The sequence below is a fragment of the Panthera tigris genome, chromosome C2, assembly GCF_018350195.1.
Source record: "Panthera tigris isolate Pti1 chromosome C2, P.tigris_Pti1_mat1.1, whole genome shotgun sequence".
Taxonomy (NCBI): Eukaryota; Metazoa; Chordata; class Mammalia; order Carnivora; family Felidae; genus Panthera; species Panthera tigris.
In genome coordinates this window covers 152,257,068-152,272,175 of record NC_056668.1, presented here as the reverse complement: position 1 = coordinate 152,272,175, position 15,108 = coordinate 152,257,068, and the positions used below count along the sequence as shown (strand labels likewise).

The following is a 15,108-nucleotide window of genomic DNA, read 5'->3' as shown; positions in this document are numbered from 1 at the left end:
TACAAGCAGTCGGGGGATCTCCATGTTTAGTAACATGCACGTGAAACAGAAGGGCGGTAAGAAGCCAATTGTGCCACCGTGAGAACTTTATACGCTCTCTGCTATCCGAGAAAACAAAATCAAGCACCAACGTAGCCTCTGAAAGATGAAAAGGTATGCAGACCACATACATTTGTTAAGAGTCATAAAACGAAGAATCATCAATGTTTTCGGAAACGTTACTCTTGTTTTTAACAAGCTATTCGGTACCCAGAATGCAATGATACAACATAATACAGCCTCTCTTACACAAGTAAGCTTCATACTCATTTGAATTTTGCTGCTTCCTAGACATCTGCTTTCAGTTCTTTCCTGTTCTGCATAAGAATTTTCATGTAAACGTATAAACATTTTTTCTAGCAATTATTCAAATTCTGGTCATTCTTAAATAAGTAAGCAATACAAAAACGATGAAAAAAAGAGCAACGACAACAAAAAAAGAGCAACCAAAAAACAACTGAAATTTTATATACTTCAAAGCTTTCTGCTTAAAACAGCTTCAAGTCTATCTTTTAATAACTATATCTAATTTGGTAGATTATTACTACATAGTGACAGTTTTTAAAGCTAAAAACAAAAAACATTTCATAGAAAAAAATCATCACTTCTGGAATACATTTTAAAAGTACTAACATAAATGTTCAACAAACCAAGATTGATGATATAAAACTGATAGTCCAGAATGCTTACATTTATGATCAACTGACTTTTGACAAGAGTACCCAGACAACTCAATGGAAGAAAGAATATTTTTTTCAGGGGCACCTGAGTGGCTCAGTTGGTTAAGCATCCGACTTTGGCTCATTTTATGATCTCATGGTTCATGGGTTGAAGCCCCACACCGAGCTCTGTGCAGACAGCTCGGAGCCCGGAGCCTGCTTTGGATTCTGTGTCTCCCTCTCTCTCTGCCCCTCCCCCACTCACACTCTGTCTCTTTCTCTTTCAAAAATAAGTAAATGTTAAAAAAATAGGTTTTTTCAACAAATGGTGTTGGGACAACAGGATATCCACATTGCAAGAGACTAAAGTTGGGCCCACACCAAACAGAAAAATTAACTCAAAGTGGATCAGAGACCTAAATGTCAGAGCTAAAATTATAAAATTCTTCAAAGAAAACATAGCCCTAAACCTTCATGACCTTGGAGTAGGCAATGGTTTCTTAGACACAATACCAAAAGCACTATCAATGAAAGAAAAGACCACCAGAATTAAAAACTTTTGTGCTACAAACAATACCATCAAGGAAAAAAAAAAGGCATACAGTAGGAGAGGATATTTGTAAATCTTACACTGAGTAAGAGACTTGTATCCAAAATACATAAAGAACTCTTACAATACTATCATAAAGAGACACATATTTTAAAAATGGGTATGGATTTGATTAGAGATTTCTCCAAACAGGATATACAAATGGCCAAGAAGCACATGAAAACAGGCTCGACATCATTAGTAATTAGGGAAATGCACACCAAAACCACAATGAAATACCACTTCAAACCTACTATGATGGCTATAATTAAAAAAACAGAAACAAGATTAAAGTGTTGGTGAGGATATGGAAAAACCAGAAACCTCATACATTGCTGGGGAGAGTGTAAAATAGTGCAGCTGTTTTGGAAAACAGTTTGACAGTTCCTCAAAATGGTAAACACAGTGTTAGCATCTGACCCTGCAATTCTATTCCTAGGTATCTATGTAGGAGAAATGAAAAGGAATATCCATACAAAAACTTGTACACAAATGCTCATAGCGGCATTTTTCATAACAGCTAAAAACTGAAAACAACCCGAATGTCCATCAACAGACACATACTGGAATATTAACCAATCATGACAGAGACACATAGACAGATGATGGGACAGACAGGAGTTACGGCATGGATGACTCTTGAAAACATTACACTAAATGAAAAGTCAACCACGAAAGACAACATATTATAAGATTCCATTTGTACGAAATGTCCAGAACAGGCAAATCCAGAGACAGAAAGTAGATTAGTGGTTACCGAGGGCTGGGTGTGGAAGTGGAAGAGGGAGGGTGAGGTATGACTGCTAATTAGGACAGGGTTTCTCTTCGGGGTAATGACAGCATTCCAAAATTGGATTGTGGGGATGGTTGTGCAACACTGTGACTATGCTAAAAACCGCTTGAACTGTGCACACTTTAAACGGGTAAATCTTACAGTATTTGAATTATATCTCAATCAAGATACACACACACACACACACACACACACTAATAATGCTTCACAAACTAGGACTGCATTAACAGACATTTATACCAGGAATGGGAACAGACAGAACCCAAATAAAAAATAAAACCAAAGTCAACCGTACAATGATTTAAATATAGTAGGATCTTATATAATACAGAATTTAGAATGATTCTGATCCACCTTAAAGGCTGATAGCATTAAAAAAGTCTTTTTCACAGCTCAGTCTCATAGAAAATGGGACGTAACTGCATGAACAACCAGAACTAAGACAGTTACTCAACAGATGCAAAAATACAATATATAACACAATAAATGTGACATAACATTTACGGAATGTACTCTTCCTTTAAACAACAAACCACAGAAGACTGTTTTAAATTTAAGTATCAAGGTAGTTTCAATTATTTAAATCTAGTTTATATGGTGATACCTATTAGGAAATAGTTTTACTTAAATGTATCTAAGGCAATGATTTTGCAAGAGTGGGTTCTAGATTAGCAGCAACAGCATTAGCTGGGAACTGGGTAAAAATGCAACATTTCAACCCCCTCCTAGACCCACTGAATGAGAAAATGTGGGAGTATGATCCAGCAATCTGTGTTTTAACAAAACCCAGGTGGTTCTGCATGGAAGACAGAATGAGGAAAAGCATCCCAAAGGCCGACCCACTTAATCAAGAATACTGTCAAAAGTAGGGGTGCCTGGGTGGCCGGCTGAGTCGGTTAAGCGTCCCGACTCTTGATTTCAGCTCAGGTCATGATCTCACAGTTTGTGGGTTCAAGTCCCACATTGAGCTCTGCACTGACAGTGCAGAGCCTGCTTGGGATTTTCCTTCTCTCTCTCTCTTCCCCACTCCTACTCTCTCTCAAAATGAATAAATAAAAACTTAAAAAAAAAAAAAAAAAAGAATATCATAAGCAATGACCCAGTATCCTTTTTCAATAGAATATGTATGGATATTACCACACTACTGTGTTTGATCACCAATCAGATCATTTTTTAATGATTTTTCTTCCACTTAACGAGTTGTTTCAAGGACAAATATAACCTTAAGTCAAGCTCAATTATATGCTGACCGTGAATTAAGAAAATGGAGGTGGCAGGGGATGGGTGAAATAGACAAGGGGATTAAAAGTACACTTATCATGATGAGCACTGAGTAACGTACAGAATTGTTGTATAATTACGTTGTGCACCTTAGATATAGCACTTTATGTTAATTTTACTTCAATAAAATAAACTATATCTCTTCTAAATGAAAATAATAATAATAATAATAATAATAATAAAATAAAGCAGGGCACATCATTGTATATCACTAAGTAAGTTTTCCTTTACTCTAGGTATGCTTAAAACTGTTGCATTGAACATGAATATATTTAATGTATCTCTTAACAGTTTTTCTTAGCACGGTAACATATAATGTGAGGAACATAAAGTTTTGCTTTTTTTCTCTTAAAAAAGGGGATCTTGTATCTGTTCAGTCTCACATTTAATCTGTTCTTTTGTATCCTTCAAAGAAGGTAACAAATGGTAGATCTAAAATGTAAGAAAAAAATGTTTTAAATAAATAAAAAGCAAGAAAACCTCTGAATTGCTTGCTTTCCTGATACGTTACATTACATATGAGATTTCAATATAAGTGTATTTATTTAACATATTTAATTTGCTCCCTTGATCCAACATATTTCCAAAAGTCTTATCACTAAAATCTTCAAAGGTGATTAAACCCTGAAGATCTGAGCCATGAAGACGGGGCAGATCAGCATATACCCCTGTACTTCTCCTGCTCGACTGACACCCGCACGCGCACACACACTGCCAGATCAGCAGCCTCCAGGCTGCCCTCACGGACACTCTCCATAGGACCCGCTACCCTTTTCTGTCCTGACTCGTAACCGTAAGTTTCCTCCGGACGATCATGACCCGCGTGAAGGTACCGACTGGTAACTGGGCCACTTTGCGTCTCGCCAGGAAAGCTGATGAGAGCCTTGCCCGTGAGGTCCCCGCTTTGTCCTTCGGGCATATCCTGAGTCGTCTTTCTGAATGCCTTGTTTATGCATCTTGAGACCTGATATTTCGGTTTCAGACAGGGCCATGCACATGTTGAGAAACTTGTAGCTTCCTTGTATCAGAGTTGAACTTCATAATTAAACATGGGGAAGTGCATGATAATCAACCGCCATTTACAACCAAAATGTCCGTGTCACAGGGACACTTCTATTGAGAACTGGTAGCCATCCTTGCTCGGGAAAGATTAAGGCCCATCTCAATTTACCTCCAGATTCTTCAAAGCACTGAATCTGTGTAATCTTCTTTGAGCCATAGTGAAAAACAACAAGAAAAGGAAGAGGAGGAGAAGAAAAAACAAAATGAAAACACAGGCCTCCTACCTCAGGTTCCTTCCTCCGTAAGAAATGTTTATAATAACGCACTCTTAGATGCTTCTTCCTCCTGCCTTCAATACTGACTAAATTTGTTGACAGAAATAGGCAATACTCTCTCATTTAGCAGGGAAGAATTTTAAGGTCTAATTCTCAATTGAAAACCATAATCTCAGAATACGTTTCAAGAGTTTACCCAATTCTATTTTGTATGGCTAAGACACAAGCGACACGTAAGTATTTCGCAAAGTTTAAAAACTCTAAGGTATAATATCTTGTACTGAATATTGCAAAAACCATAGTAAACGTTGAGACATAAGCAGACTGAAAGTTCACCTTTCCTGTGCATTGCAGGTTAAGCACATGCTGGAAAGACAAACACTGTTAGTGAAGCTTTGTGCACTGGGGTTAACAGAACTTGTGAAACCACCATTACCCAACCATTCTGCACACAGAGAGCATGCGTGGGCTGCACAATGGGCCCTGATACCTTTAGTTCTTTAAGCCCTTGCATGTATCTCCCTTCTACATCCTGTATCTGGTCCTTAAGGTCATAGATATCCTGCAGGACATAGGAATGAACCATTGCATAAAAGCATGCACAAACATATCTTAAGTCTCAAAGGATTCAGATGAAAATGTGAATTACTTTCATGTATTCTGGACCAAAAGCAGAGAAATCAAAATACACAAACGTAACTGCCACTTAAAACCACCGAACGAGGCAAATAGGTCAGGTGATAATGGGGCTGGGGAAGGCCTGGAGTAATCAATCTAAAGTGTTACATATCTTCTTGGCATGAACTTCTGTTGAGACCGCATTAGCAAGAGGGGGATGGGGCCGTGTACGAGAAAAAGCTGTACCAATTATAATGTTTTTAACATATAAACTTTAAAAATTTATAAATCATTTCAATAATCTTTAGCATAATGCTTCACCTGAACCAGTAAATTACTAAAGTACTAAATTAATTATAAGCAGCAAATTTTACTGGCTCATTCAGAAGTTTTTAAAACTGTAATAAACGGACACGAACAAAATGTCTTTCGATGACTTGGTTACTAATCACAATTAATTTGGAAGAAAGAAAGTAAAGGGAGGGAAGTTAAACACCGACATTTTAAACCGTATGTCAGATGAGAGAGTCTATGCTGAGGATGCCATTTAAATGAATGATGAGAAAAGAGCATTTGTTCCAAATGTTACCCCAATCATTAAAAGCAAAGCAGGTCAAATTTTAAATGGAAAATACAGTTCCTCCTATACCTGGCCCTGCTACATACAATCTATCCTGGAGGCTTGATTTAGGCGGAATACAACTGCCACAGGGCCCCACGTGCAATTCTGCAATACGGGCAGGACCAATCCTCAAAGGCCGGTCACACACACCTTCTGGATTATACCCCCCCTGCCCTCTTCGTCTCCTCCTTGGTAGGGCTGTCTTGTACTCGCTGATTCATCAACAGACACACATCAAGAGGCTACAGCAAGCGAAGCGTGAGGATACAAAACTCTCATTTCCTTCAAGGAAGTCATTCTCTCAAAGAAGCAATACGAGCTGAGTGGTGAGGCTGGAAGGCCTTGTCCTCCGGCCTTCCGTCCCACCGAAGACAAGAGTTGAGCTCATTCAACTCTGCAGCCCCAGCACCTATGCCCGGCACTTCGTAAGAGCCTGATAAATGCGGACACCCTCAAAGTCACGCCATGTCGGCCTGGGTCAGCTCTCCGCTGCCGCTGCCGCCGCCGCCGCTGCAAACGTCTCCACCCCCTAACCCCCAGCCCACTTTTACAGGCCTCCCATCCCGTAAGCCGGACTCTTGCTCCTACCTGCCTGCGGTCTGACTCAGGACCCCAGCACGCCCCCTCCCTCCCTCCCTCTCTGTGTCAGCAGGACGGGCCCGCCACATCTGGCCCCCCTCTAGCTGCGCCCGGGCATCCCTCTCAGGCACTCTGCTCATCAGCCACCCTCTCCTCACTCTGCCTTCCTGTTCTCTCTCAACTGGCTCAAGCCAGCGAATAAAGATAATCAAGCCTGCCTTTGAAAGAAGACAAAAACCTTCCCTTAAGCTCTCCTCTCTGCTACCGACCAATCAACTCCAGTGTCTCCCAGGATTCTCCTCGGAGCAAGTTCCTTGCACCGTCTCCCACTGCAGTTTCGCCTTGCTCACGCCATCCTCATCACTCACCCACAGGGTTCCCTTCACCTGCAGAGCTTCCTCCGACCTGGGGACACTCCTTAGGAATGCCAATCAGATACTCTTGCTCCCCTGGTTAATATCCCACAGTTGTCGGGGGGCGGCGGGGGGGGGCGGGGAACCAAATGTCTTCTAGGCTACCACACATGATGCTCTGTGGTCTGGCCCACGCACTCACCTCTCCTCCTCACTTCCCATCCTACCCTCGGGCAACTGTGCTAGACAGAGAACCTTCTGGTTCTCTCAAGTTCTCAGAAAGCCTTTTCCCTCCAACTTCTTTGCCTGATGCATTTGCATTCTTCCTTCACAGTGGGTCTCCTCTGAAAAGCTTTCTGTAATCGCTTCTCCCAGTCCAACAGAGCTGATGCTTCTCTGAATTCTCTCAACAGTCCTATTCTTGCTACTACATAGGATCATACACGTGACCGAGTTTTACTGGTTTCTATCAGCGGATCTTCCCTATGAAACAGTGAACCCCTGAAGGTCAAAGTGTGTTTCGCTGCCTAAATTGCTGAAGCCAACGGCTCAATAAATGTTGAATGAATGAATGAATGAATGAATGAATGCAATTTTTATTACAACCCTTCCTCCCATTGCTCACAAATAGTAGGTTCAGCAAACAGACCTTCAAATACATTTTGAAAGTCCCCATCTTTCAAATAAAAGGGTTAATAAGAACAGGAACTCAACCCAGGGACTCAACTCAGGTATTTCTGTTATCCCAAATATTCCTATGCTTATCTTACCATGAAAAATTGAGAGATAACTATACTCCAGCAGCCAAATAATACCATAATGCCTCAAAAGGCCGACAATTCCTAGAACCTGGTCCCTTGCATATCTATGTATTTTCCATCTAAAATATGGCCAACTATTTCTGAGAGAATTACTTTTACATACATTAACAAGTTTTTTTGGCATTGGTAAGTGAGCAGAGAGATACGGATCATTCCAATATCATCAAATGTTCAAGAAAGAGAACAGAAAAAAGAATTAACTCATCTCTTTCCTTTCAGATCTGAGTCACATTCCCGAACTGTCTTTTAACAGTATTTTTTCAAGAACTCAAACTCCTTTTCTTCCCACTAAGTCACATTAAGTGTTAAATAGCTCCAGTATACTCTACTACAAAGAAGCCGCCAAACTGTTTGTAAAAAGCAAACCAAAGACTGCGGTTTACCCGCAATTCACTTAATGAGGTGTCTGGATCTACTAAGCTGCTGGTGTCTCCGCTCCCTCGTCTGGATGAGTTTCCACTTAGAGGGGTTGTTGCTGAGGCAGAATTCCGAGACGAAGGCTAGAGAAAGAGAAAGAGGACACATCTAAGTCTTGTTTCTGTACAAGGGCGTTTGCTGTGGAAGCTGAACATGGGGTGGGGGCGGGGGACACCTAACACCTGTGGATGAGAGGTGCGGACAATATAGGTTGGCTTTGGGAAAGGGATGCCCTGGGGAACGTGCCTGGGGAATATGAAGCATAACCTTGTTCCCTCCAACACATTACTGTAGTCTAGAATTCATAATGACAAAGGAAGTGGCTTGCATGCGAGTTTTTTTCTATCTTTGGTATACTGTAAACAATACTGAGCACACGAGATTAATTTCAAACAGTTCAGGATTTATAACTGGTATGCTAATTAGCAGTCCTGCTACTGAGTTCCTGAGGCTGCTTCTTTAGAATCTTTTCTTTTTCCAATACTCTGATAAAGTTGGAAACAATATTTGCAGCTTGAGCAAAGTGTGTATCGCTATGAATTTAGACTGCTATTCCCACAGTTAGTTTACATGTGAGATATGCTACTGGATGAACACACAATGGAGCAACCACACAGAGTTAACCATCAGCCACATGCAGCTACTCAGCATCTGAAATACGGCTGGACGAAACTGACATTTAAGTGTCATGAAATGACATTAATTAAGTGTAAAATACACACCAGATTTCAAAGGCTTAGTATGGAAAAAAGAAGGTAAATTATCTCATTAATAATTTTTCATATTAATTACACTGAAATACCTTGGATATTTGGGTTAAATAAATTATTTAAATTAATTTTAACTGTTGCTTTTTACTGTTTTAATGAGGCTGCTAGAAAAGTTAAACTTGGGGCGCCTGAGTGGCTCAGTCTGTTAAGTGTCCGACTTCGGCTCAGGACATGATCTCATGGTTCATGAGTTCAAGCCCTGCCTCGGGCTCCTGGCTGACAGCTCAGAGTCTGGAGCCTGCTTCGGATTCTGTGTTTCCCTCTCTCTCTCTGCCCCTGCCCCACTCACACTCTGTCTCTCCCTCTCTTAAAAACATACATTAAAAAAAATTTTTTTTTAAAGAAAAGTTAAACTTACATATGTGGGCTACATTTGTGGCTTGCATTGTATCCCTACTGGACAGAACAGCTGTATCTTTTTTAGGTACAGCATGAAATTAATCCTGATAATTTCCCTAAAATGACTTTCTGAAAGTACTTCCAGAAGATAGAGACTTTAACACAAAACAAGTCCTAGAAAGGAGTTATTTTACTTCCAATAAAAAAAGTATTATTAAGGAAGAAAACCAAAAACAAACAAAAACAAAACCCTCAGAGTTTGTCACTACCGTTCCACTTCATTTTCAGTGTTTAATGGCTTCTTCTCAGGATCCAATTCGAGGGAATGGAAATCAAAAGAGCAGCCAAAAGCTTCAGAAGTGACATTCTAGGAAATAAAACGCAGTGTCTTTTCTCTTCCCAGAGCTTCACATGATTCAACCTCGGAGGAATTTGGGGGGTCAAGAACAGGAAATAGACGAAGAAAGGCAGAGTAGCTCCCCCAGTTCACATGTAGTATAATCGTGAAATAGCAGTTGAAATGAAGTTCAATTGACCTTGAGAATTTAATTCTCTTAGGAATGTATATACTCACTCTTGTGTAATTTTCAGCATACTGTTTGTCAGATTTTTCATCCAACTAGAAAAGAACAGAGATAAAAATCAGGAAAGATGCTTATTAGCATGTCAGGTTTTTTTTAGAGGAAAAAAAGAAATGACCACAGTTGGGTTCTCCAAGTTCAACTGCTGTTTGCAACCTAAAAGTAAACATATTAAAACTGAAATAAAAGTTGAGACACGTAAGACAAAATGTCAAGAATGTTAATTCTTACCCTAAGGATGGACAGGCAGTGAGCAAGCTGTCCTTGTGCAGAAGTTTAGAATTTTAGATTTTCTTTTCATGGTATTTGAAACACATTAAAGAAAATTATATATAAACTTAAGTTTTACCATTGCAAATGTTAATACAAAAAAAAAAAAAAAAAAAAAACAAACCCACAAACTTGTACACATCAAAAGCAAAACTCTGATAAAACCAAAAGCCAAAAAGCTTTATTCTCTAAACATTATTAGGACACAGGACACATAGATAAGACCAGTCCAATTAGCCACAAAGAGTTTCGACTGGATTAAAGCATGTTAAATATATCATCAAAAAAGATTTCCCCTACAGCCTTAAGGGAGTCAGCTCTTTGGCTTTTTTGTTTTTTGGGTTTTTTTAAAGCAGTACACACACATGTCAAAAATAAAAGAAAAAATGAAATAGCACAAAAGGGTACGTGAGGTAAGCCTTTCTCCCTACTCTACCACGTCCTGACCTTCCAATTCTTGATCCAAGGATAACCAGCCACCAAGTCTTTAACAAATTCTAGAGCAATGCCTCAAATACATTCTATACCTTCTTTTTCTCCTTACCAACTTTCAGGATTTAAAGAAACTACTTCATTTTCTTCATGGCATTTATCAATCTCTGACCCCATGGTATTTATTAATTTATTGTCTGATCTCTTTATCTTTAATGTAAGTAAGCCTATGTCTGTATGTTCGTTTCTGTATTCGTAACATCAAAAATAGCACCTGACATGTAGAAGGACTAAAAGTTTACTGGGTGAATGAGGAAATGAATCATACCCCATCTGTACTTACAGACTTACTTCATTTACTTTAACAGCAGCATAGTGTCCTATTATCTAGACATGATGATTGAGGTAGCCTATCTTCCGCAGACAGGCCTTAGTTATTAGCGTTTCATAAAGAGAGGCATCTTACAGGTCTCCTCCTAAACCCTGACCTTGCAGCTGAGGAGAGAGAAATTCAGGGGCAAAAGATCTTCCTGAAAATTGAACAACTGCTAAACGTCAGGGCTGGATTCAGATCTCAGTTTTGTGAATTTTAAAACCCGTGTTCATATTATTTACTGTCCCAATTACTTAACTAAATGAAAATCAACCCAGATTCCAACTCCTAGACCAACCCTCCCAGCTCAATCTAGAAAAAAAGATTTGAAAACTTTCCTCAGTTAATTATTAAAACACAAAATGCCATTATTTCTGGTTCTTTTCAGTTCACTTCATTCTAATTTCCTCATATTTGAAAGGTTTTCTGTTCTTTTTCATTGCCCATTTATCACGTTCATTTTTTCTCTGCATTTATATAATAAACACTGTTTATAATAAAAGGTGTTTACTTTATTAAAAGTACTGTATCAATAATGCATCTATATTAGACTTTCGACTTTGATCTTTTTGCCACTTTTTACAGTAACGCTCTCTAAAAGGAATTGATTCTAGTGAACTGATTTTTTTTTAAGTCACACATGAAACGTTTTGAAACAAACAAGCAATTTGCCACGAAAAGGAATCCTCTGCCATCACATTTATGCTGCTAAAGCCACTGCCTCACATTTAAAGTGCTATTCTTCAGAGTGAAAGAAATACCGTGTCTGAATAAACCTGCCTTCTTTTCCTCAGAGTATCTCCCACCTCTCTTCTACTAATGAGTTAGAGAAAAACAAGCAAAATCCAGAAACACTCTTCTAGGTCCACCCAAAACCCGGGCTCACGTCCCCTCTCACAAAAATGACCGCCAAACCCACCCATTTTTTAAACAGTCGGCTTGCAAGGATCTTACATTTCAGAGGCTGCATCACTGAACTAGCCCGTGGCAACGTCGATTCTCTTGCTTCCACTGTCTTCTGACAGATCCCCACTGTCGCAACCCAAACCGATCACGCGCCAAACCTCGGGGATTGTTAAGGCAGCGAAAAATGCCACGAGCAGCGACGCTGCAGTCCAGGTCCCTGAGCTGCAGTGACTTGGCCAGAGGCTCCAGTTCTCACTTCTCAGGCTTGTGCTCTGCTCCGTGCTACCCCCCAGTTAGACAAAAAGCCACCTGAAACCTGGTCTTCCAAAAGCCCCAGTGCCCTCTCGAGGAGGTCTAAACACCTGTACCCGCAATGACAAGCCAAGGTTCATGATGATGACCCAGAGTCTGCCAGGTACTGAAAAGGCTTTTAAATGGAATAAAAGTTAATCATGTTTAATATATTAAAGTATAAAATAGGGAAACAGCAAAAGGCTACAAGCTTTCAGCTATAAGATGAATAAGGCCTGAGGATCTAATGCAAAATCATGGTGACTAGAGCTGATAAAAAATTGTTGTGTATAAGTCACAATGGAAAAATGAATATGCACAACAATATAAAAACTTTGTAACATTGGTGAGAAATCAGAAAGCAAAGGCTGCATATGTGGTTGCAATTCTGTAAAACAAATTAGAGATAGAAAAAATATTAAAAGTAAATCAAATTGTTAAAAAAGTGGCTAATAAAAAAGTAGACTAAAATACCAAAAGCAAAAACAAAAAACAGCAAGCAAAGCTTTTTTCCGCCTTAATATGGTGCTCAGGACTTGCTCATTAATGTTAACTGCAGCCTACTCTTCTCAAAAAATTTCAAGTAAACATTATGTCATTGCACTCTTAAATAATTAAATAGGTAATTTTCCGATCAAGGAAGGGGTTTGGTCGTTTGAACTTGAAAGTCAGCTAACAAGCTTGCAATATTTCACATTAGTATTAATGTGAAATATTAGTATTTCACATTAGTGAAATATTTCACATTAGTATTAATGTGAAAAGGGGAGCACACGGTGGCAAACTTCATATTCCAATTTGAAAGCTTAAGTTCAAAGGTAGTATTTTCTTAGGGGCGCCTGGGTGGCTCAAAGGGTTAAGTGACCAACTCTTGGTTTCGACTCAGGTCATGAGCTCACGGTTCCTGAATTCAAGCCTGCTTGGGATTCTCTGTCCCTCTCTCTCTGCCCACCCCCCTCAAATAAATAAATAAAATTTTTTTTAAGTAACATTTTCTTGAAGAATTTCCGTTATCAACTAGTAAACAAAATTAAATATAATCTTTCCCACATTTCAGCGATAAAAGCCTTTGCCCTATTTATGCCAGGATGCTTGAAAATGCTTTGCTCGTGACATTACAGATTGTACATTACTTCTCTTTAAATCTGAACTCCTTGAATATTTGTTGAAATTAACACACGTGAGAAATATTTTAGAATACACATCTTGTCAAATCTTTGAAACTCCTTGTTTCTTCTTAAAGAAAGGTATTTATTCTCTGATATTTATTCTCTGATTAAGAGGCCCTTTGAACCACTTAAACATAAGGCTGCTTAGTTTGACAGATAATTTTACCTGACTAAAATGGTAAAATACAACTGAATTTTTTTAGAATAGAATAGAAACAGAGCATTTTAGTTATAAATACATTTTGATGCTGTCATTTAAAAGTTGTTTAGAAATAAAGACTGGTACCTTGTTACAATTATTTTCTTAAAAGGACTGAGCTATTCATGTCTGATGTGTACAATTTTCAGCGTGCAGCAACCATTTGGTCAAATGTATCAGTAATCTATATGATCAGAAGTTAAAGGTATTTATATCAAGGCATTTGAATAAACTACTTATTTTTTAATGTTATAAAGTTATAGTCAAACAAAGTATTTATAGTATTTGTTTAGTGTAATCATCAGTCTAATCATTTATTAACTTCTAATTTTATATATGATATGATAACACTAATAAAAATTCTGTTTGACAGAAAAAAAACCCCAGAAAACTGAAGATTTGATTCCCCAACTACAGAAGGGAAGGGAGCAATTAATTTTAATAATCTCATAAAGCAAAAATGGCTTTGGACTCCACTCAGAAATGCACTAATTGTTAATAATCAGTAAAACTAAAGTTAGCACATTTACATTCTTCTCCCCAGCCTAACCGATAGGATAAAAGAAAAAGGCCATTGGCTAGAGCAGTCACAAATACGGTGTAAAGAGTCTTGCCAAATCAGGGCCTGGCACCCTTTTCAAGCACTCCTAGCTCAGAAGTTGTAAATGGAGCAGACTGTACACATATATTTGATCCACAGTGGGGAAGCCAGAAAGTGTCTTTTAAAATTGTGAATTCACTGTCAGCGTTTTAAAATCAGAATATTTCACATAAAAGTGCAGATTTCCCAGCTTACCTTTTAAAGGCAGGGATCTTGGCAATATCAAGTCTACTTCCCATTTATCCACAATGAACTGAATTATAGTTCCCCTTTACAAGAAATAATATTAGAGAAAATTTTTGCTCTAGAGAGAGGAATGGCAAGCATTTTAGGGTTTTTGTTTTTTTACAGAGTAAAACCTTTTTTTTTTTAATTTAAATTTTAGTTAACACATTAAGGTTTTATCAAGAGGTAAAATTAAGGATATCATTACAGGTACTTAAACAACAATGAAAAAAAAGATAACAATCATTAGCTCACAGGCTATAAAATAAGAGGGCGCTATAACCATGTATAATGGTTACACACACACAGGCTATTATATCAAATCATGTTATACACGTTAAATATGTATAACTTTCATTTTAAAATATGTAAATAAACCAAAATAACTATCTGGGAAAAGAAAAGAGTTATATTAAATTAGTAGAAGCAGGAAGAGATTTTTTCCTTAAACTATCAAGCTTTTCACTTCTGTGTAGTTACTAAGATAAATTGCCAAGAAATACATGTAAGGAGGACAAAACCACCATCACAAATATGAGGCTAACAGAATTCAAGTTTTTAAGGAAAAAAGGTATATACATTAAATTGTTTGTATCTACAAAAAAAGGACAAGTTGTTAAGCAAATTAATAAAATGAGCAATATTTCAGAGCAAAGACTTTTGGCAGCCAGCTTTCCAACTCCGCATGCTGAGATTCCTTGATCTGACAGAGGGCAAGACAGGATTGCTCTAAGGCTAGGTTTGAGGCCCAACGATCTGGAATATTTAAGGACTACAAGGACTAAAGTCATTCAGAAACAGCTATTTAAATACAATCAGTGGGGTGCCTGGGTAGCTCAGTCGGTTAAACATCTGACTCTTGATTTCAGCTTAGGTCAAGATCCTGTGTTAGTGGGATCGAGAC

General features: G+C 38.4%; 1 protein-coding gene across 10 annotated transcripts in view; it reads right to left on the bottom strand.

Moving 5' to 3' along the window:
* LRRFIP2 (LRR binding FLII interacting protein 2) overlaps positions 1-15,108 on the bottom strand; it is a 107,219-nt gene that overhangs the window by 27,592 nt on the left and 64,519 nt on the right. For 5 of the 10 annotated variants that reach the window (XM_042956641.1, XM_042956633.1, XM_042956632.1 and 2 more), the window contains 3 exons: positions 9,732-9,776; positions 8,015-8,131; positions 5,129-5,200 (listed from right to left, as the gene is read on the bottom strand). In XM_042956641.1, the coding sequence (XP_042812575.1) occupies positions 5,129-5,200; positions 8,015-8,131; positions 9,732-9,776 (234 nt within the window). The remainder of the gene's footprint in view (positions 1-5,128; positions 5,201-8,014; positions 8,132-9,731; positions 9,777-15,108) is intronic. The other 5 variants (XM_042956637.1, XM_042956636.1, XM_042956634.1 and 2 more) reach the window with 1 other exon arrangement.